Source organism: Peromyscus californicus, unplaced genomic scaffold (genome assembly GCF_007827085.1).
Source record: "Peromyscus californicus insignis strain IS unplaced genomic scaffold, ASM782708v3 Scaffold_4__1_contigs__length_199733344, whole genome shotgun sequence".
Lineage (NCBI taxonomy): Eukaryota > Metazoa > Chordata > Mammalia > Rodentia > Cricetidae > Peromyscus > Peromyscus californicus.
The window spans coordinates 77,391,974-77,412,525 of NW_026294562.1; the positions used below are offsets into that span (position 1 = coordinate 77,391,974).

Consider the following 20,552-nt stretch of genomic DNA (forward strand, 5'->3'; position numbering starts at 1 on the left):
GCTTCTGAGTCCTTCTTGAGAAGCCTGGGTCAGTCCTGGATGGAGCATTGGTGGAATCATCATCATACCTGGTGGCTTGAGAGCTCTCTTTGCCAAGATGAAAGCCCTACCTCCGCCTGCTTGGGCTGCTTCCACTGGTCAGGAAGAAGTGCCCCAAGGTGGCACTGGGTTGCTCACAGCTAAGCTTCTTCACTATTTAGGAGGGCAACTGATGGTGCAGCCATATACAGCTCAAAGAGGTATCCAATGATGAGAAAGAGCAAGGCGGGTTAGTGTGATATAGAGGCCTGAGGCTTTGGCACCACCTTGTCCATCTCAGCCTTCTGGATTGGTACAGGTTAAATTCACATGCAGTATAACCATTTCCATCAGATGTAATCGTAAGATTTGGTTTAGCTCCCACCTTCCTCCTGCAGCTAGGGAGCCAACCAGGGCTGAGTCCAAGCACAGCCAGGGAGAGAAAGCAAGAATGATTACTTTCTTCTTTACTTTTGTTTCTTTGAGACAGGCTCTGGCTGTGGCCCTGGTTAGCCTGGAATTCTTTATGCAGACTAGACTGTCCTTAAACCAGTGGTTCTCAACCTTTCTAACACTGCGACCTTTTAATAGTTTTTCATGTTGTGGTGACCCCCAACCGTAAAATTATTTTTATTGTTACTTCATAACTGTAATTTTGCTACTGTTATGAATCGAAATGTAGATATTGGTGCTTTCCGATGGTCTTGGGTCATGACCCACAGGTTGAGAACCACTGTCTTAAACTCGCAGAAGTCTGCCTATCTGCCTCCTGAGTGCTGGGATCCAAGGCACGAGCCTCCATGCCCAGCAAAGTAACTTTGTCTTTATTATGCTTCAGGTCCTGTGTGTTTAGTCTCTAGCACTACAAAAAAAAAAGTTTTCCTTCTACCTACCTACCTACCATCCATCTCCTCCCTCAGGATGGAACCTAGGGTCATGCAATGCTAAATGAACCCTTTACCATTGAACTGGGTTGAGTTTTGTTTTTTTGTTTTTTTGTGACAAGGTCTTGCTGTGTAGTCCAGGCTGCCCTCAAATTCATGATCTTACTGCTACCTCTACTTGCCGAGTGCTAATATTACAAGCGTGTGCCACCATGCCTAGTGATGGCTTTCTTTTTTCACTTGATTTCTTACCTGACCTTTCTTCCCTCTGAATAAAGAGAGCAAGGAGATTTCAGATGGATTTTTTCCATGTTGTAGGGTGTCCCGCATCTGTGAGGAGCACAGAGGCATTTCATGATAAAGGAAAGTGAACATGTGGGCTGGAGAAAGAGGCATGGCAGTCAAGCACGCTTACATTACAGAAGAGTAAGGTTCATTCAGTTCCCAGTATCATCAAGTGGCTCACAGTCTCAGGGGAGATGATGGACACTGCAGGCACTTAGACACTTGTGGTGCATATAAATTCACATAGGTGTACACACACACACACACACACACACACACACACACACACACACACACACACACACACACAAATCTTGAAGGTAAATCTTGCCAAGTAGAGTATTTAGAAGAATATTCTCAACTGAAAGGTTAAGTGCTTAGGAGCTGGAGAGCGCTGGCCAGTGGATAAGAGTACTTGTTGTTCTTACAGAGGACCCAGTGTCCATTGATGGCTCACAACCAACTGTAAACTCCAGTTCCAGAGGCTTTGAGTCCTTGTTCTGATCTGAGAGGGCACCAGGCACCCAGGTGGTACTCGGACATAGTCACAGGCAAAACACTAGTACACACAAAATTTAACCCTCCCTCTAAAAACAGTCAGTTCTTAGTTGAAAATAGAGATAAAAGAGGGGAAGGAGAAAGGGAGGGAAAGTCTCAGAATAGGGTTGAGAACCCAGAATTCTCCACACAGGCTTAAAGAGAGTCTTTTCTACTTTATTATAGCCAAACATTACACTGAGGCAGACAGTATTTGAGTGTGTTAGAAATAGTTGAGTTTTGTACAAAGTAGAGAAAATGTGGAAGTAGGAAGTTTTAGCATTCAGGAGAGCTGGTTTTTATAGGGAGCATCTCCCTCCTTCCTTCCTTCTCCTTCCTCCTCTTCTCTGATTGGCTCTTGGGTAGCCTCCTAAACTCCTGCCTCTGCCTCTAGATTTCTGGGATTATAGGCAACTGCTGGCTTTCTTGAGCTGCTTCTGAGCATAGTGGGATTGCCCTTGGATTCTCATTACTGAGTTTAATAAAGTATTTGTGTGTGTGAGGGAGGGGAGATAGAATGAGAGCGAAGATGTATGGGCACACACTCAGTGTTCATGCTCTGTAAAGTTAGGTCAACTTTCAGGAATGGGTCTCTCTCTCTGTTGTGGATTTTAAACTTCAGCTAGATCATCAGTCTTGTGCAGCAAGTGCTCCCTCCCCACCCCCCTCAGAGCCATCTTATTTCCCAGCTTTTTTTCTTACTCTTTTGGGATGGATGTACGGTTCTGTAGTCTGTGATGGGAAGAGTTACTTTCCAGGGAAAGGGTGGTGTGCCTTGGGTTGGTTGAAATGAAGAGTATCTGGTTTGTCTTAATGCAATTCCTAAGTGTCCTCTTTTTTAAAGCTTAGAAACTTTGTGTATTGTAAGTAAAACAGTCAGGGAAGAGCTGAATTGAAAGTGATACATGCTTGAAGAAAAGGGCGAGGTACTCTGGAAATTGTTCGCTATTTAATTGTGACAAGTAGTGTAGGTCTTTGTAAAGGTAACCGCTCACTTGTAGGATACTCTTGAATTTTGTGAAAACAAGTAGGATGCTCTAAGTAGCATCAGGCTGTTGAAAGTGTATCTCATCTGCTGGAAGACAGTATCACAGGGGATAGGAATAGTTACTAAATTTATTACATGGGTATTCGAGAAACTCTTACTGTAGCCAAGCATACCTGTAATCCCAGCATCTGAGAGGCTGAAGCAGGAGAATGACCACAAGTTCTAGGACAGCCTGGGCTACATAGTGAGACCTGTCCCCGAAACTCAATGACTGTGATAGTTGTTTAATGTCATGGATGTGCGTTGCTTTGCTACATGTTTCTTTTCCTTTTTAATTAAAACCTTTGAGACCACTATGTAGCCCAGGCTGCCCTTAAACTCTTTTTAAAAAATTATATTTATCTTTTCTGGCAAGGGGATGGAGGATAACATGTATGTGAAGGTCAGAGGAAACCTCAAATGAGTCAGTTCTCTGTTTCCACCAGGTGGGTTCCAGGGATCAAACTCAGGTAGCACCTTTGCCTGCAGAGTCACCTTGCTGTCTCTTGCCTTAAACCCTTGATTTGTTTGCCTTCGTCTCCTATGACTGCTGGGATTTCAAGTGTGTGATGCCACACCTAGCCTTACCTCATGGTTAATTTTAAACTTTCTTGAAACATGCTAAGGTCAGAAATGTAAGATTTAGAACTATAAAGTTCATTTAACTTGAATATTGAAAAGATACCACAAATTGATCTATGCTATCATTATCACAGGTATGAAAATATTTGTATCCCTAACATGCATATCATCATGGTGTCCTTGACAGTGAGACACTATAAAAAGTGCATTGTTGGATGACTATCATAGAGTACACTTGCACACAACTGCATGGTAGACAGAGCCTGATCTATACCTAGGCTGTATGGTATAGCCTGTTGTTCCCTGGCTACAGACTTGTACCACATATTACCACACTAAATACTATAGGCAGTTGTGACACTGTGTTAAGCTTTTATATGTCTTAACTGTATCTAAATGTGGAGAAACCACAGCAAACCTACCAGATGGTAGGGATTTTTCAGGTCTAGTATAATCTTAAAAGACCACCAGGGTCGATGTGGTCTGTCCATAACAGAATGGTCTGTCATTCAGTATGAGTATCTCTGTATCTCTTGGTTATTATGCAAATAACTAAACCTTGGTTGGGAATTTGAACTCGTGTAAAGATTGTCCTGTTGATAGGAGAGGATTGCTTCCAGCTGCTTTTTAAGATCCTGCTGGTAGAATTTGGCCCTAATATGAGAATAAAGCAAAGCTTCACGAATGATCCTCTAAACTATTTTTCAGAAGTGTTGCTTGAGGTAGTCTGTCCATATGAAGTTCAGCACCTCACAGTTGAATTTTACTAATCCTCCTTGTAGCTCATTAGTTCTGTGTTGCTTAGAATTTGCTTTTTCTTGTCAGTTGATCCAGTCCCCTGTGACAACCCCCCTTGGGCTGATCATGTTGAAGACAACTTCGGAAGAGCTAGCTTGTCCCCGTGAGGACCTCAGTGTGGCTCGGAAGGAGGAGTTGCGGAAGCTGCTGCTGGACCAGGTGCAGACAGTGCTTGGGCTCTTGACAGGTGAGTGAGTGCCTTAGTGGTGAGTGGAGATGGGTTGGCTGCAGGTGTGCAGAGCCGAGGCCTTCTAGGTATTGCTGACTGAGTATAAGTGTGGGAAGAACTTAGTGCTGGTTTCCTAGCCTCAGGTCCATAGACTGGTGCATGGTAAGACCTCACAGGAGATTTGTAACTTAATTTTTTATAGTCTTTTCTTAATATAGTCCACTATGTGACTAACGAGGTAGGGGTGTGTGTGTGTGTGTGTGTGTATATATATATATATATATATATGCATGCCAGGTCGTAGGAATGTGATTCACATGCTGATAGTGTAATTTAAGTAGGTAGGTAGCAAGCTCTTTATTTTAAGTAATTTGAATTTAAGATTGGGAGAGGTAGGAGTAGCAAGATAAAAAAAATTTCCTCTGTAGAGAAGTGAGACAAGTTGTGGTGTTGGCCCTTGTGCCCTAGGTTGTAGTTTTATGTGGCATTTTATCCCAGCTGTCTGATCAGAGTCTCATGGCAATGTGTGAGGGGAAAGAGAGAGGCAGGAAGGTGGCAAGAACATTCCTGGAGACTGGGATGCCTTGCTGGTGGAGCTTACATAACAAGGTTTGTAGACTGCTGGCCACTAGGCCCTTGAGGTGCCCGGAAGTCACTGCTGCTTGAATCTGTAATAGGAAGGTGCTATTTCATCTTGTCTTTTCTATTTGGATATCCAAGATTTTTTTTTCCTCCTTTTGTATGTTTGTTTTAGTGGTTGGCATCTGGTGGGTACTTTAAAATAGACTGAAAGAATGATGAATGATGGTGAACTTGGGTGCACTTGCTTCCCCGGCCCCATCCTTCCCTGGATCCCAGATGGAAACTCAAACCTCAGAATGTATTCATTCAAAACAAACTTACTGTTATCAACTGGGTATTAAGTTTATAGTCGGGACTATGTCTTATGCACCTGCCCTGCATTCTATTCCTATAGACATGAAACCATCCGAGAATAGATCTCAGACATGTGCACACGTTCACTTTAAACTGTGCCAGTTCAGAGACTTAAGGACTTTTGAAAGCCTCGCAGCCATTGCCCTTATTCCAGAACATTTTTTGTTACCTCAGAAAGCAACCCTGAGTCCACAAAAGGTCACTGTTCTCTCCTCCAATCCCTGGCAATCACTCATCTACCTTTTGTCCATAGGGATTTGTCTGTTTTGAGCCTTTCATAAAGTGTTATAATCATATCATATCATATATCATATCATGACCTTTTATGTGTGGCTTTCTTCACTTAACAGGTTCTCTAGGTTTATCCGTGCTATAACAATAAATATTTGGAGGGGGCAGTTTTTTTGTTTGTTTGCTTTTAGATAGGATCTCACTATGTAGCTCTGTCTGGCATGGAATTCACTGTATAGACCAGGCTAGCTTCAAACTCAAAGAGATCTACCCACCTTTGTCTCCCAAGAGTTGGGATTAAAGGCATGAGCCACCACACCTGGCCTTTGGGAGTATTTTTATGAGCTTCTGTGGTGATGTTGTATGCCAGGCTCTGTCAGGATACAAAGGATCAAAACAAGTCCTGTCTTCTGGGAATTTGCACCCTAGTGGAAGAGGCAAGTAAACAGTTAAAAAGTGATGTTTTAAGAGTTGATCAATGTATTGTGTGGAGGTAAAACCAAGGATTAGGAAGACTACCTGAGACATAGGACAGCTGAGTGGAAATGGGAGGAACAGACAGGTAGCAGTCAGTGGAAAGGGAAGGCTGAGATTTAGAGGAGGAGGAGGAGAGCAGAGTGGAGGTGAGGAGGGAGGATGGTGTGTATTGAAGACATAGCAGATAGATGGGTCAGTATTGGGGAAGACTGGATCAGGGGAGGCTGGGAAGGGAGTGTATAAAGGCCAGGTACCAAGTCTTGTGGGCTGTGCTGCTTACCTGGTAAGGAATGTATGGGCATCATTGGTAGAATCGTAGGGGTAAAGAGCTGAGTTTTAGGGTATGCAAGTGGTATGACCCAGGAAGTATTTGGTTGTACTGATCTGTGATTGGATTCCTTACCTGCTTTCTGAATGCCTCTCATATGACAGTAGAGCTCATGTGTAGAGTCAAAAGGAGTTTTGGGCTTGGGAGACATTTGGTTGAAGCAAGCCACAACAGTTTCCCTAGCATAGAGAGTGAAATAGGAGAAGAATGTCAGAGGATAAGAATGGGAACTAGAGGAAAGATAAAAGATGTCAATGATGGATGGGCAGAAGGTAGCTGTAATGAACCAGAGGAGAGCTGAGAAAGAATGACAGCACATGCCAGAGAAGGCTTGGGTAGTGTTCTAGAACCCTGCCTGGGGTGTCCAGGGAGGATTGGTGACCCTTAGTAGATGTAGCAATCATGTAGCTTTGACAAAGAACAAGGTTGGAGGAAACAGTAGGGAGAAGCCACACAGCAAGATCCAGACGAAGCAGTGGAAATCCTGCACTTAGGACAGAAGTCTGTAAAATACAGCTGGGGACATGACTTCGTAGTTAAAGCACTTGCTGTACAAGCAAGAGGACTAGAGTTCACATCTCCAGAACCCACACAAATGCTGTGGAGGTGTGGTGCCCCTCCTGTAATTTCAGCCTTAGCTTCCAGAGCAAGCTGGCTAGTGTACTAGGAAAGAGGCCCTCCCTTGAAGAATAAGGTGGAAGAGCAATTGAGGAAGATTGTCAGCATCAACCCTGGGCCTTCACATGCAGATGCCCACACATGCACATGTGAACATGCACACTGTATCCATAAATGTGTGAAAAGAGATAGGTAGAAGTGGAATAGAGAGGAGGCACAGCTCTTAGCTGGAAGTAGATACAGAGAGGAAGGGATATGTGAATACTGATATTGGATCAGTGATAACAGGAGTTTTTTGTTTTGTTTTTTATATGTTGGACTTAATATCTCTCATTGTTTCTCCTTTCTTGGTAGGTATCTTGGAAACTGTCTGGGACAAACACAGTGTTACTGCTGCCACCCCACCACCATCCCCGACCTCAGGAGAAAGTGGTATGGTCTGCTGCCCACTATGGTATTCCTGGCTAAATGAATTAGGTTCTCACCTGGGAATAGCAATAGCTAATCTACCTAGGGTACAGATATTTGTTCTCCCTAATTTGTCTTGGCCTTTCTGCCCATGTTTTCTGAGGAGCTGCCTTTGTACTGTTTTCTTCTGAGTACTTGGACTTTGGGATACGATACTTTGAACAGCACATTTTGCTTCTTTTTTTGTCTGTCATGAAGACAGCACCTTTGATCTTGTGCCATCCATCTCTGTTCTGCCAATTTATTATTAAAACTTTTTACACTTATTTTTGTTGTGCACACTGCACACAGAGGACAACTTTCAGAAGCTGGGGATCAAACTCAGCTTGTCAGGCTTGGAGCAAGCACCTGCTGAGCATTTTGACCTGCCCCTGCCAGTTCATAATTGCTGTCCTTTCTGCTTTGGGCAGCTTTGTTGTTTTCAGGTTCCCTGGCTGCTTTGTTTGTACTGAGTTTGTTATAAGCTAGGGCCTCGAGAGGTCTGCTTTGTTCTACAGAGCTGCGACCTGTTGACTGGGGCACAAGTCATGTTGCCAGGGCAAACTGGGGATGGGACCAGTGTGCAGCACTTAGTGCTGAATTTACATTGTTCGTGTAAAGAATTGAGGATGTGAGAGTAAGTCAATGAAGTCTTTAAACACTGTGTAAGTGCTTCTGCTTATACCAGATGGCCAAAGAAGCTTTCCAGGTAGAGCACAGCCTGGAGCTAGTACACACCTTCCTCTCCTGTAAAAGCTGATATGATTATGAGAAATAGTCTTGTATTTCCCCACACTGTTGAGGAAGTGGGCTGTTGAAATCAACCCTCTAAGCCCCAGGCTGTTCATGCAACATTGATATGGACTTAGGATTCTTGCAGAAGTCCTGTTGAACTGAAAACCACCCCATGGATTTGGGTTGAGGGCTGCTCACAGAACACTACTTATTCAATCTGCTTATTGTACTCAGATTGAAAAACATTCATTATTTTTCACACTACTTAGAAATGGAATTCTAGAGCATATTTCAAGCCTGCAATAATGTGTGAACTTTGTGCTTAGTGACAAAGCTGTCTTCACGTATGTATTTCTGGTGGCTCAGCAGGTATACATTTTACAGTATTTGAATGATTAAATAATTTTGCAGATGTAAAGAGAACTGAGGTTTTGTAGCAATACTTGAATTTAAAAGTTTAAGCCATTAGTCCAGTAATGAACTTGTGCAGTCTATAGCACTGAGACACCTTGGTGTATGTGTGTGTGTGTGTGTGTGTGTATATATATATATATACACACACACACCTCTGCACATGTGGAGGTCAGAGGACAACTTGTCAAGAGTCGATTTTTACTTCCATCTTGCTCAAGACAGGGTCTCTTGTTTCTGTGTCTCTGCTGTGTATTCCAGTCCAGCTGGCCCCTGAGCTTCTGGGTGTTTTCTCCTATCTCTGACTCTGTTCTTGCCATATGAGTGCTGGAATTAGAGCTGTGTACACTGCCTCTGGCTTTCTTTGTGGGCTCTGAGGGTTACACTGAGGTGGTTAGGGTTCCATGGCCAGTGTTTTTGCTCACTGAACTATTGCCCTAACCACCACCACTACCACCACCACCACCACCACCACCACCTCCCCATCTTCTTCTTTTTTTGTAAATGGTTACTTATTCTCTCTGTCTCTGTCTTTGTGTCTCTGTATGTCTCTCTCTGTCTCTCTGTCTCATAGCCAGAGGACAGTTTTGTTGGTTCTGTCCTTCCACCATGTGGATTGAACTTAGATTGTCAGACTTGGCAGAAAGGACAGTTACTTTCTAAGCCATTGCATGCCCACTTCATTTTGTGTGTGTTTATTTTTTTAATCCCCTTTCAAACCTATTCTCCCATTCCCTCTTTCCCATAACAGACAGAAATGTATATAATAAATGGCTTTTTGTGAAAAGTGATTGATACCCATGTATTTCACTGTGTAAATAATGTGGTAGCGTTGTGTTCTGATGCTGACCTTTCATTCAATACTTGTCTTTTTGCTTTCTCTCCTGTGTGTGACCTGTGCCTTTAGACACAGGCCTCTGCTTGCTTGCTGCATGGGGCATATATATCCTCAGTGTCTTGCTAGTCTTCTGACTTCACCGAGGAGCCTAGATTGCCTCCAGCTGCCCCTATACAAGAGCCTCTATCTGTCTGCCATAGATCTGTGTGAGGGTTGCTTTGGAATATGCTAGAAGAGAACAGTCATTTGATAGAAGGAGTGGTAACAGGATTCCGTAATGCAGGTTCTGTGGCAGAGCTGTGAACGTTCTTGTTGCTTCTCTTGCTCTGTATGATATTTGCCAACAGTCCTGTTTCGCCATTGTTAGGTTGCGTTTCTGATGACTGAGCCCGACATATCTTCATAGGCCAGTTGACCTTTTGCATTTGTTTAGAAAATCATTTCTTCATAACCACCTGTTTGTATATCTGGATGCTACTAGTGGTGGGCAACAGTTCTTTTTCACATTTGAATTTTTAGTGTTAGTTATTGTGGCTATCTTCTTTTTAGAGCCCGCTATCTTCCTGGTTATAATCCTTTTCATCAGTGAAAAACTATTATTTGGTAATGTGTTGCTAAACTCAGCAGTATTTTTTGTCAAGGTTTGTGTTTTGATTGTTTCAATAAATCTTTCCTTTGACCGTGGTCAGATTCTAGTGTTTTGTTGTTTTTCTTATGAAGCTTTGTCTTTGGTTTAAGTCTGTAACTCACTTGGACAATTTTTTTAAAATACGTATTTTACATTTGGTGTTCAGTATAATCTGTAGTTGGTATTGAATATAAAGCATATTGATTTTAGGTTTTGCTTTTATAGTGACTAAATTGTTTTGAGGAAAGGAGAATTCTTTGCAGTGTTTTCAAGAGGTTTGGTACTGGGTATTGTAAAAGCATGTTTTGAATTTCCAGGTGATTTACTGAGTAACCTGTTGCAGAGTCCTAGTTCAGCCAAACTGCTGCCCCAGCCCATCCCCGTGCTGGATGTGGAGAGTGAGTATGTCTGTTCCCTGGCCTTGGAATGCCTGGCCCACCTCTTCAGTTGGATTCCTCTGTCTGCCAGCATCACCCCATCCCTCCTCACCACTATCTTCCACTTTGCTCGATTTGGCTGTGATACCCGGGCCAGAAAGATGGCATCAGTGAATGGCAGCAGCCAGAACTGTGTTTTGGGTCAGGAGCGTGGCCGACTTGGGGTCTTGGCCATGTCCTGCATCAATGAACTCATGTCCAAGAACTGTGTGCCTATGGAATTTGAGGAATACTTATTACGAATGTTCCAGCAAACCTTCTACCTCCTGCAAAAAATCACCAAGGATAACAATGCCCACACGGTGAAGAGCAGGCTAGAGGAGCTCGATGAGAGGTAATGAGAACAGGCGGAGTCGTGCCCGAGAAGGGCCTGGCTGCTTGTCACACCATGTCATATGGTGTCTGTAACCCCCTTTGGTTTCAGAATATGGGGCTACTGATAAAGATAGAAAGGTAGGTGTTCCAGAATGTTCAGGCTGAACTAGAAGGGCTTGGGTGGTTAAGGGAAATGAATTGAGCGTGAAAAGTGCTGGTGTATTGTGTAGGCCTGTTGTCTCTTTACCCCATCCATCCACCTCCTATCCTCCTGTCCATGTCCATGCTCTGTCCCTCTTCCTCACTGTCTGCCTACAGGTCTCATGTGTGCAGGAAGTGAGAGTTCGGCTCCTTCATAGTCGAGAACAGAAGCAGGCTGCAGAGGTACAGGGTTATATCACCCTTCTCACTTGGTACTGCTTGTTGGTTTTCACTAGTGGACTTTTCCTGAGTGCACATCTTGCAGAGTATAGGAATGCTGTTAGTATTGTGAGTGTCACATAAATGATAGCTGTTGATCCAAGATGGGAGACATGTTCAGGTAGGTATGATTCAGTGGCACATACTTGCATTGCTTGGCTACTGCCCTCTTGACCTAAAATTCCCCAGGCCTATTTTTCTTGAGTACAAATAAGATGACCTCAGTGAAGTAGGCTGAGTCCCCTCCACCCCAGTAGTGCTAGGGTGGGGCCTAGGACCTTGTGCCTACCAGACAAGTCATCCTGCCACTGGCCACAGGCTCAGCTCAGCATCTTACTTCTTTGCTAAACACAGTACTGCTACTGCTATATAAAGGTGAAGGGCAACTGGTAGCATGTAGTCCTAACAATCAAGTGGGCTGTTGAAGCTTCAAAGCAGATGCAGTGTATTACATTAGTAAATAGTTATTAGAGACTTCCTTGTGTAAAGGCTGTTAACATTTTAGTCGTTTCCAACATGATTGTTAGTAAGTGATAACAGAGTTTAAGCTCTTTGCTTTGTTTAGAGGAAGTGTGGTAGGCTATAAAGTCAGCTGCCCCAAGTCAGGATAGTTCTTCTAAAGTGGGGAGCTTTAAGTTTATCTGGTTAAAAATTGAGTGAAGGTTAGTTTGGTTTGGTTCATTGTGAATAAACTTTGTGTGACATTTGCCTTTTATAGTCACAAAGTACTCATAATCCAACAGGATCTTTTCTTAATAAAGTTTTTTTTTTTGTTAGATTTATTTATTTTGTGGTTGGGTGGGGGCACATGCTCTGTTGCGTGTAGAGGTCAGAATTGCTGGAATTGGTTTTCTTTTCTACCATGTGAGTCCCTGGGATCAAACTTGGATCTTCAGGTTTGGCGGTAGGTGCCTTTGCCTGAGCCATCTCTCTACCTCCAGTAGCATTTGCCCCTCATTATTTAGTAGTACCTTCCTATATGAATTTAAATGCCTCACAATTCACACAGTTTCATATCCTTTCTAGCATTGATAAAGAAAGGCCATCTTGTCTTCATATATAATAAAAGTGTATATAACTGCCTATATCAACTGTGTTGTTTTGACTTGTCCTGGATCCGAAGTGAAAGCTGAGAGGTGCCTGGAAGCAGAAAGGTGACAGAAACAGTGTGTGCTTGCTTCCTAGCTCTTGATCCTGACTAATTATAAACCATTTAGTGCGTGTCAGTTGTTTAGGAGCTGCTTAACCAGGTCCTTGGCTTCTCTTCCCTCACTCCTTTTCTAACTTTGACTGTTCGTTAGCTTCTTCTGTACCAGGCAGATGGGCAAGGGGGAGATGAGGTGCAGGCACATCTCTAGTGTCAGCTGTATGACACGCCTTGTTCTCATTTGGGACCCTCCTTCCTCTTTGGACAGGGTCTCAGTACTCTGGTTGCCTGGAATTTGCTGTGTAGCTCAACCTGGCATTGAACTTGTGCATCCACTCTCCCAGCTTTACTGGGTTTCTAGGGTTAACAGCATGAGTCCCCATACCTAGCTTGCATTTTTCAGTTTGGGTTGAAGATTAAAATAGACTTGAGACTTTTCTTTTATGGGTAACAAGTGTATCTTCCTTAAGGCTGCTACCTCTGAAGATCCATGTATAACCATGGAGCAGTACATATGCTGAGTAAGAAATGAGGACTTGCTGTCCCCAAGGAGTCCCTGGAGATGGCAGAAAAAAGGTGCTTTGTACTTTGCTTTCTCAGAACAACCAGTTTTAATCCTGGGCCTGTGGCTCATGTTTGTAACCCCCAACACTGGGGAGGAAGAGGAAGGAGAGCCAGGCATGAGGATCACCGAAAAGTGGAGGCCAGCCTGGTCTACATAGTAAGTTCCAGGACACCTAGAGCTGCAGAGCAGGACCCTGTCCAAACAAAAACCAAAACCCAATGGATTGATTTTAATGTCTTACTGTATTAGTCAACCATCTAGAGGCCAGGCAGGCGTGTAGCTAGAGTTTTCCTACCTGGCCCACAGTCAGGACAAATCTCTGTCACCTGCCAGTCCCACATGCGCTCAGACCCAACCAAGTAAACACAGAGACTTATATTGGTTACAAACTGTATGGCCGTGGCAGGCTTCTTGCTAACTGTTCTTATAGCTTAAATTAATCCATTTCCATAAATCTGTACCTTGCCACGTGGCTTACCGGCATCTTCACATGCTGCTTGTCCTGGTGGCGGCTGGCAGTGTCTCTGACTCAGCCTTCCACTTCCCAGCTTTATCCTCCTCCTTGTCCCACCTACACTTCCTGCCTGGCCACTGGCCAATCAGTGATTTATTTATTGACCAATCAGCAACACACTTGACATACAGACCATCCCACAGCACAGGCATTGGCCTCACTGAGGGAGCAGGTCTCAGGAACAGCAGAAGACACTGGAGTTTGAGCCAGTGTGGTTCTTCTGAACGGTGCTTGTCTTTTTCCTTTTATGATTTCATGTAGTTCTGTTTTTGGCAGTTAATGATTTCAGTGTTGCTTTAGACATTACTTAATATTCAGCCAAAGCCTAGTGTGTCTAGCTACTTTTGTTAGTCTCTGAAATGTCCATCTTGATTTCTATTCACTTTCTGGTATTGAGGGGCTTAAAATGCCAGTTTCTAAAATGTGAAAGTGATAATGTACTGTGTGTTTAAGAACAGAAACCTCTTACCCTTGTAACTGACTGACTCACTGTTGTGAAGTGGCTTGAGGATTATGGGCCAGCTACTACACAGTGCACAGAAAGGGTGCACTGAGAGTGAGTGATAGCGCCCTCTCCTGGGAGCTGGCTGAATGACCTTCTTGGGTCACTTTACCTTCTGGAGCCTCATCTATAGAGGCTTGTCTAGCTCCTACAGTCTTCCTCCCTTATATTTGAAAGTCGATTTTAGAGTGGAGTAGATGTGCAGTCCTTCATTAGTGCTGGGTGTCAGGGGGGAGGACAGAAATTGGATTGTGACCTAGACGTTGTCCCTTCTGGATAGACTTCATCTCTGTCTCTGCCTAGTGCATTTCAACTTAATGTCAGTCCCAGCGAAGACCTGCCTTTCTAAATTTGCCAGACGTGAAGACACCGTCACCCCCCCAGCACCTGTTAGCAGCAGCCTCTTTCCTTTAATTGGGTGCTAACACCAGTGCGTTGGCACACAGGTGAACTTGAGTTTGTAGCAGCAGGGCGGACAGAGTCTGAGGAGGAAAGCTGCTTTTCTGCTGTGTTTCAGGTGATAGTGGAATAAAGGGTTGCCTGTGTCGTGGGTAACTAGTGCGGGCCTTTGTGTTTTTAACTGGAAATGTGTGTTTGTAGAGTTCTGAACTGAGAGAGCGTTTGATTAAGTTTTCTTCTAAGAAACTGGCGGCTAAGTTTCTTACGTCATCTTTTGTCTTCTTGTCTCGTGCAGCTACATTGAGAAGTTTACCGACTTTCTGCGGCTCTTTGTGAGTGTTCACCTGAGAAGAATCGAGTCCTACTCTCAGTTCCCTGTGGTAGAGTTCCTGACCCTTCTGTTCAAGTACACGTTTCATCAGGTAAAGCACCCAAACTGGCCTTCCTTTCCTAAACGAGGGCTTCCTTCTTAAGAACCACCCCCCCCCCCCACCCAAACATTTAGAGTAGTCTTTACTACAGGAAGATAAATGTGTTCAGTCTTTCTAAGAACCCAGTGTTGCAGCTCTTGCTGTGTTTGCATCGAATCTCCATTTTATAGAGAAAGAGACTGAGGCACAGAGAACAAGGTGCTCAGGGACATACAGTCTGTGTGGAGCCAGGATTGGAGTCTACAGTCCCGTCTTTACCGCTGTTATGCTAGACGAGTGGGGTAGAGGAACAGTCTGAGGTTAGGGCTTTAAAAATACTACTTCCCCTTTTTTTTGAGATTATAATATAATTACATCATTTCCCCCTTCCTTTTCTTTCCTCCAAACCCTCCTCTGTACCCTTCCTTGTTCTCTTTCAAATTCTAGATACCCCTCCCCCCATTAATTGTTGTGGTTGTGGGGTGCGTGTGTGCGTGCTTGTGTGCGTTCCTAAATACAAAAAGGGCTTTCTTTCTGTTGCGCAGCTGCTGTTAAAGCTCTCCAGAAGACTACACAGCAAAGCACTCATTAGTTAAGTTTGGGTGATATCCAATTTTGTCTCCATTTAACAGAGGTTCTTTGAGTTCCTTTTGGATTTTAGGAGCTAGATGCATAACTACATAGCCCAGAATGACCTTGTATCTTTGGTAATCCTCTTGCCTCAGGCCCCTGAGGACTGTCTTTACTGAATTTGTATCCCAGTTACCTACTGCTATGTAAACACACACAGGGTTCTAAAAGGCTTTGTTAAGGTATGGTTTTACATCCATGGAATCCCATCACTGTAATTGAAGAGTTCAGTGAATTGAGTATTGTGTGGCCATTACTGCAGTCTCCTTTTGCCTGTTATAACATTTATAAACTCTCCTTTTGCCTGTTAGTGTGTTTTTACAATAGACTTAAAGTATGGCATATGTCTTAGTTACTGTTCTATAGCTGTGAGAAGACACCATGACCAAGACAATTTTTAAAAAAGTGTTTAATTCGGGGCTTGCTTACAATTTCAAAAGGTCGATCCATGATGTCAGGGGCAGGTGGGTAGGCATGGTGCTGGAGAAGTAGCTGAGAGCTCGCATATGATTCACAAGTTGTAGGCAGAGAGAGAGAGAGAGAGAGAGAGAGAGAGAGAGAGAGAGAGAGAGAGGTGGGCCTGGTGTGAGCTTTGAAACCTTGAAGCCCACCTTCAGTGACACACCTTCTCCAACAAGGCCACACCTTCTAATTCTTCCTAAACAGTCCACCAACTAGGAAACAAACATTCAAATATCTGAGCCTATGGGGCCATTCTCATTTAAAGCTCCACAGCACACATACAAAAAAGCACATTAAGCATACATGTACAAGTTGATGAGTTGTTCCCAAATGGACATAGCTGCTGGAGCTGCCGCCCACGTTAAGAAGTGGTATGTACTAGCATCCAGAAGTCCTGCACACGTTCTTCCTCCCTTCTCCTAGATTAGCCCAGGCTTGGTCTCAGCACCGAAGGCTAATTTTGCCTTGTTCCAGAGTTTCTCTAAAGGAAAGCAGATAATGTCCATTTATTTGGTCTGGCTTTTTTGCTTGACATTGTGCTTGAGGTATGTATGTTGTGTGCAGTGGTTTGTTCCTATTCATTGTATTCTAGTAAATGAAAATCCATCTTGCTGATTTGGCTCTTTCTGGTTTTGGGGAACCAAGAATCATGAATCAAACAGTCTTTTTTGTTTTGTTTTGTTAGTAGATAGGGTCTCATGTAGCTTTTGGCTGGCCTTAAACTTGCTATGGATCTAAGGATGACCTTGAGCTCTTGACCTTCTGCCCCCACCTTCCAAGTGCTGGTATTAACAGTTGTGTACTACCATCCCATCTCCATCTTTTTTTTTTTTTTTTTTTTTTGAGACAGGGTTTCTCTATGTAGCTTTGCGCCTGTCCTGGAACTCACTCGGTAGCCCAGGCTGGCCTCGAACTTACAGAGATCCGCCTGGCTCTGCCTCCCGAGTGCTGGGATTAAAGACGTGCGCCACTACTGCCTGGCCTTTTTTTTTTTTTTTTTTTTAATAAGATTTTTCTACATAGCTCAGAATGGCCTTGAATTTGTGGTAATCTTCCTGCCTCACCCTCTCTGGGACTATGATTATAGTTAAGTAACCAGCCTACCTGGCATATTCTTGAACATACTTTTTGATGTAATCGGGTAGCTCTTTCTGTTAGTATATCCCTGGGAATGAAGGCATCTGATATGAAAAGTTGACTTTAAAAAAAATTAGCTTTCCAGTTTAATGGGGTTAAAAGATGGAAGGGTCTAGGCTGGAGTGCTGTATGTGTATGAAAAGCAAATGTTTGATCTGAAAAAAGCCTTTCCCAGAGAGAGTCAGGGTGTGTAAAGACTGGAATACCTAGAGGTAGCAGTGAGGTGACCCATTGCTGGGAGCAGACAATGGAGCAGGAGGCCATAGAGGAGGGCCCAAGCTGAAGATTAGTCAGGGTGGAGGGGCCAGTGCATGCAGAGCAAGAAGGAAAACATGCTGAGTGCACCAGACCCGATGGGAAGAGCACAGAAGAGCTGATGAGGAGATCGGAGGAGAAGAGCAGCTGTGTGGTGGGAAAGTTTGGAGGCCTTTGAAAGAAGGGTGGATCGAGTGTCAGTCAGAGACTGTAGGGTGAGTGGAGCAGAAAGAAAGGATAAAGAGCCAGTGATGAGGTTGGAAAAAGGAACAGGAATGTCTTAAACTCACTTGGACCCAGTTCTGTGTGTAAGCTGTGGTGACTTCTGTTCAGTCTGTACCCTGACACAACCCTGATATTGGTGGAAGTATTAAGGCAACTCCACGTAGTTAAAGGGGAGGTTTATTTTGTGGGGTAACTTACAAGTGAAGGGATAGGTTACAGGGTCTGGGAGAGGTGAAGTGCGGTCCAGTGGTGTTCTCTGGAGAACTCTGCTCAGTCTACCTCCAGCGTCCAGGATCCAGGAACCAAGAGAGCCAGTACATCCGGATCTCAGGTCTTAATGGCTCCTGTCTTGGCCTCGCCTCAAAGGCGTGACAGTTACCGGAAGCCTTAATGGGGGTAGTACTTCCAGGTCAAAGCTGGAACAGCTACCCACTACAACAACCCTTTTTTATTTCTTTCAATTTCCCCACCTCAGAAGATGGATTACAGTGGGGATAATTCAGGGCCATCCCCAGTGTGCATCTTTTAGTAGACTTGTATGTGTTTTCCACTGAACTGAAGGTGATAGTTCCATATATTTATACGTCATTTACAATTGGAAAAAGAGCAGAAAAGTGGTCAAGAAGCAAGCAAAGCCTCCCCCCTCCCTTACCTGTCCTCCAGCTTGCTTCGTTCTCCAGGCCTCCCATATGAGAACCTTCCTTCTGGATGCAAGCTGACCCACTGTGGGAGAGTGAGCTTGAGGTGTGGGCTGTGCTGAGCACCAAGCTGAGGGATCGGAGTTGGCAAATGCTCTGGGCTGGCTTACTGCAGGAGAAGTAGAGCAGAGCATTAACTTTTCCTGGGAGACGTGAACAAATGTCTATTCACCCCAGATGGAGCACCAGCAACAGACCAAATTATGATTCCACCAAAGTCAGTTTGGTGAACCTATGGATTTACTGAGCTTGATTATAGTTTTATGGGCAATAAGTTATTTACAGGAACACGAGTAACCCCTCAGACAACTACATCACTGTAAACTCCCACCCCATCATGGATAGTGACCACATGGAAGCTGCATCATAGGGTTCCCTTTCAGTTAGCATTTTACTTCCTGTATACTCTAGCATGTTCTGAGATCATTTACAGCTGTGTGGGGGTGGGGCGTGGGAGGGGGAATAAAGGCTAGACTCCCAGGTAAGGGTCCTGTGACCTTTTTTTCCTCTAGCTGCTTGGAGAAATGTCCATAGCTCCATTGCTATAGACCTGGCCGTCACTATATTGTTCTGCTCATTAGTAGCCATGGCTACTGTTCTAGGTAGCTTTCTGCTGCTGTGATAAACACCATGACTACAGCGTGGAGAGGAAAGGAGACATAGGAAAGAATAGGTTATAGATTCATTGAAGGAAGCCAAGTGGGAACTCAAGACAGGAGTCTGAAGCAGAAACTACAGAGAAACACTGCTATTGCCTTTCTCAGCTACCTTTCTTACATAGCCCAGCCTTACCTGCTGCCTAGGGGTGGCATTGCTCACTGAGACCAGTCTTCCTGCATCAATCAGTAATTAAGAAAATGCCTCGAAGGCATAGCCACAGGCCAGCTGATCTGAGCAAGTGTTCATTTGAGGTTCCCCTTTTCCCAGGTGACTAGGTTTGTGTCAGGTTGACTGCTGAAACTAACTGTGACAACTTCTGGCTGTGCTGGCCAGTTGTGTTTTTTTTTTTTTTTTTTTTTTTTTTTTTTTTTTTTTGGTCAATTTGACACAGCCTCCATAAGATCAGTCTGTAGTATGCAAGCCTGTGGGGTATTTTCTTGGTTGGTGATTGATATGGTAGGACCTAGCCTATTGGGTAGTTCTACCTGCTTAGGTGGTCTTGGGTGTATAAGAAAATGAACTGAGCTAGCCAGGGGGAGCAAGCCAGTAAGCAGCCTTCCTCCATGGCCTTTGCTACAGTCAGTTCCTGCCCTGACTTCCCTCAATGATGGAGGAGGATAATCTAAGAACTATAAGCTGAAATAAACCTTTTCCTCTTCAAGTTGCTTTGGTCATGATGTTTTATTATAGCAATAGAAACCTAACTATGGCACAGGCCAAATTAATCTCTACTCCAAGATGGTATCATGGTGTCAGAAGGAGGAGAATACCATACAGCCATGATGTGCTCTAGATGGCATCATGGTGTCAGAAGGAGGAGAATACCATGCAGCACACGATGTACTTGAGATGGTATCATGGTGTCAGAAGGAGGAGAATACCATACAGCCATGATGTGCTCTAGATGGCATCATGGTGTCAGAAGGAGGAGAATACCATGCAGCACACGATGTACTTGAGATGGTATCATGGTGTCAGAAGGAGGAGAATACCATACAGCACACGATGTACTGAAGATGAGGGCAGAGTGCGGTTGGGATTTAAGAAAACCAATGAAGGACCTCAGGGCTCCAGTTCTGGGCTCGCAGTGTGCTCTTATTCCATCACAGCCTCCTATTTGTGAAGGGCGAAGGTTTCTCGCTTAGACTCTGGCAAGGAGTACGCTCAGTAGCTTTGTCTTTTCTCAGAGTCATGGTTGTTCTGGTACTATACAACGTTTTGAAGGAGCAGTCAGAGTGGTGTTTTCTTTCTTCGGCTACTTCTCCTCTTCTCTCCCTTCCTGCGTTCTTCTTTACTGGGCTCTGCCGCAGTCCTGTGGCTGCTTCTCCCCAGACACTGGCCTCCTCTGTGACTCTCCTTGGCTGCTGTACCTCTTGGGGTAACTGTGAGCCCGAGATTTCTGCCTTCTAGCCCTCCTCTCTCTGTCTTCTCACCAGGTCCCTCGTGGCCTTGCTTGTTTCCTTTTACCCTTTCCCCACAGCAATGTCCAGGGTGGCACAGTGCAGGGAAAGGGCTCTGGACTGGAAGTTCTTATTCTGTCCCTTGGTTGTCCTGTCATCTCGGGCAGGCAACTTTTGAGCCGTGGTTTTCTAAACTAGAAAATGTGAGAAACAAGTGTTCACTTTCCAAGGTTGCTATAAGATCAATGCCAGTGAAGAATCACCACTCTAAACCATTTGGAAGGCGTGGCTGGTGTCATCAGTTGTACCCTGGCAGGATTGTGAGTGATTAGTTAGCCTTAGAAACAGAAAAGTAAATCTGAATACAGTTACTTTAAATAAATGGATCAGGAAGGGTCATGAAAATTGGAGTGATTCCAAAAGTCAG

General features: G+C 44.2%; 1 protein-coding gene across 2 annotated transcripts in view; it reads left to right on the forward strand.

The window, feature by feature from the left end:
- Xpo6 (exportin 6) overlaps positions 1-20,552 on the forward strand; it is a 125,428-nt gene that overhangs the window by 55,267 nt on the left and 49,609 nt on the right. For both annotated transcript variants that reach the window (XM_052714401.1, XM_052714402.1), the window contains 4 exons: positions 4,159-4,318; positions 7,245-7,322; positions 10,267-10,720; positions 14,544-14,670. In XM_052714401.1, the coding sequence (XP_052570361.1) occupies positions 4,159-4,318; positions 7,245-7,322; positions 10,267-10,720; positions 14,544-14,670 (819 nt within the window). The remainder of the gene's footprint in view (positions 1-4,158; positions 4,319-7,244; positions 7,323-10,266; positions 10,721-14,543; positions 14,671-20,552) is intronic.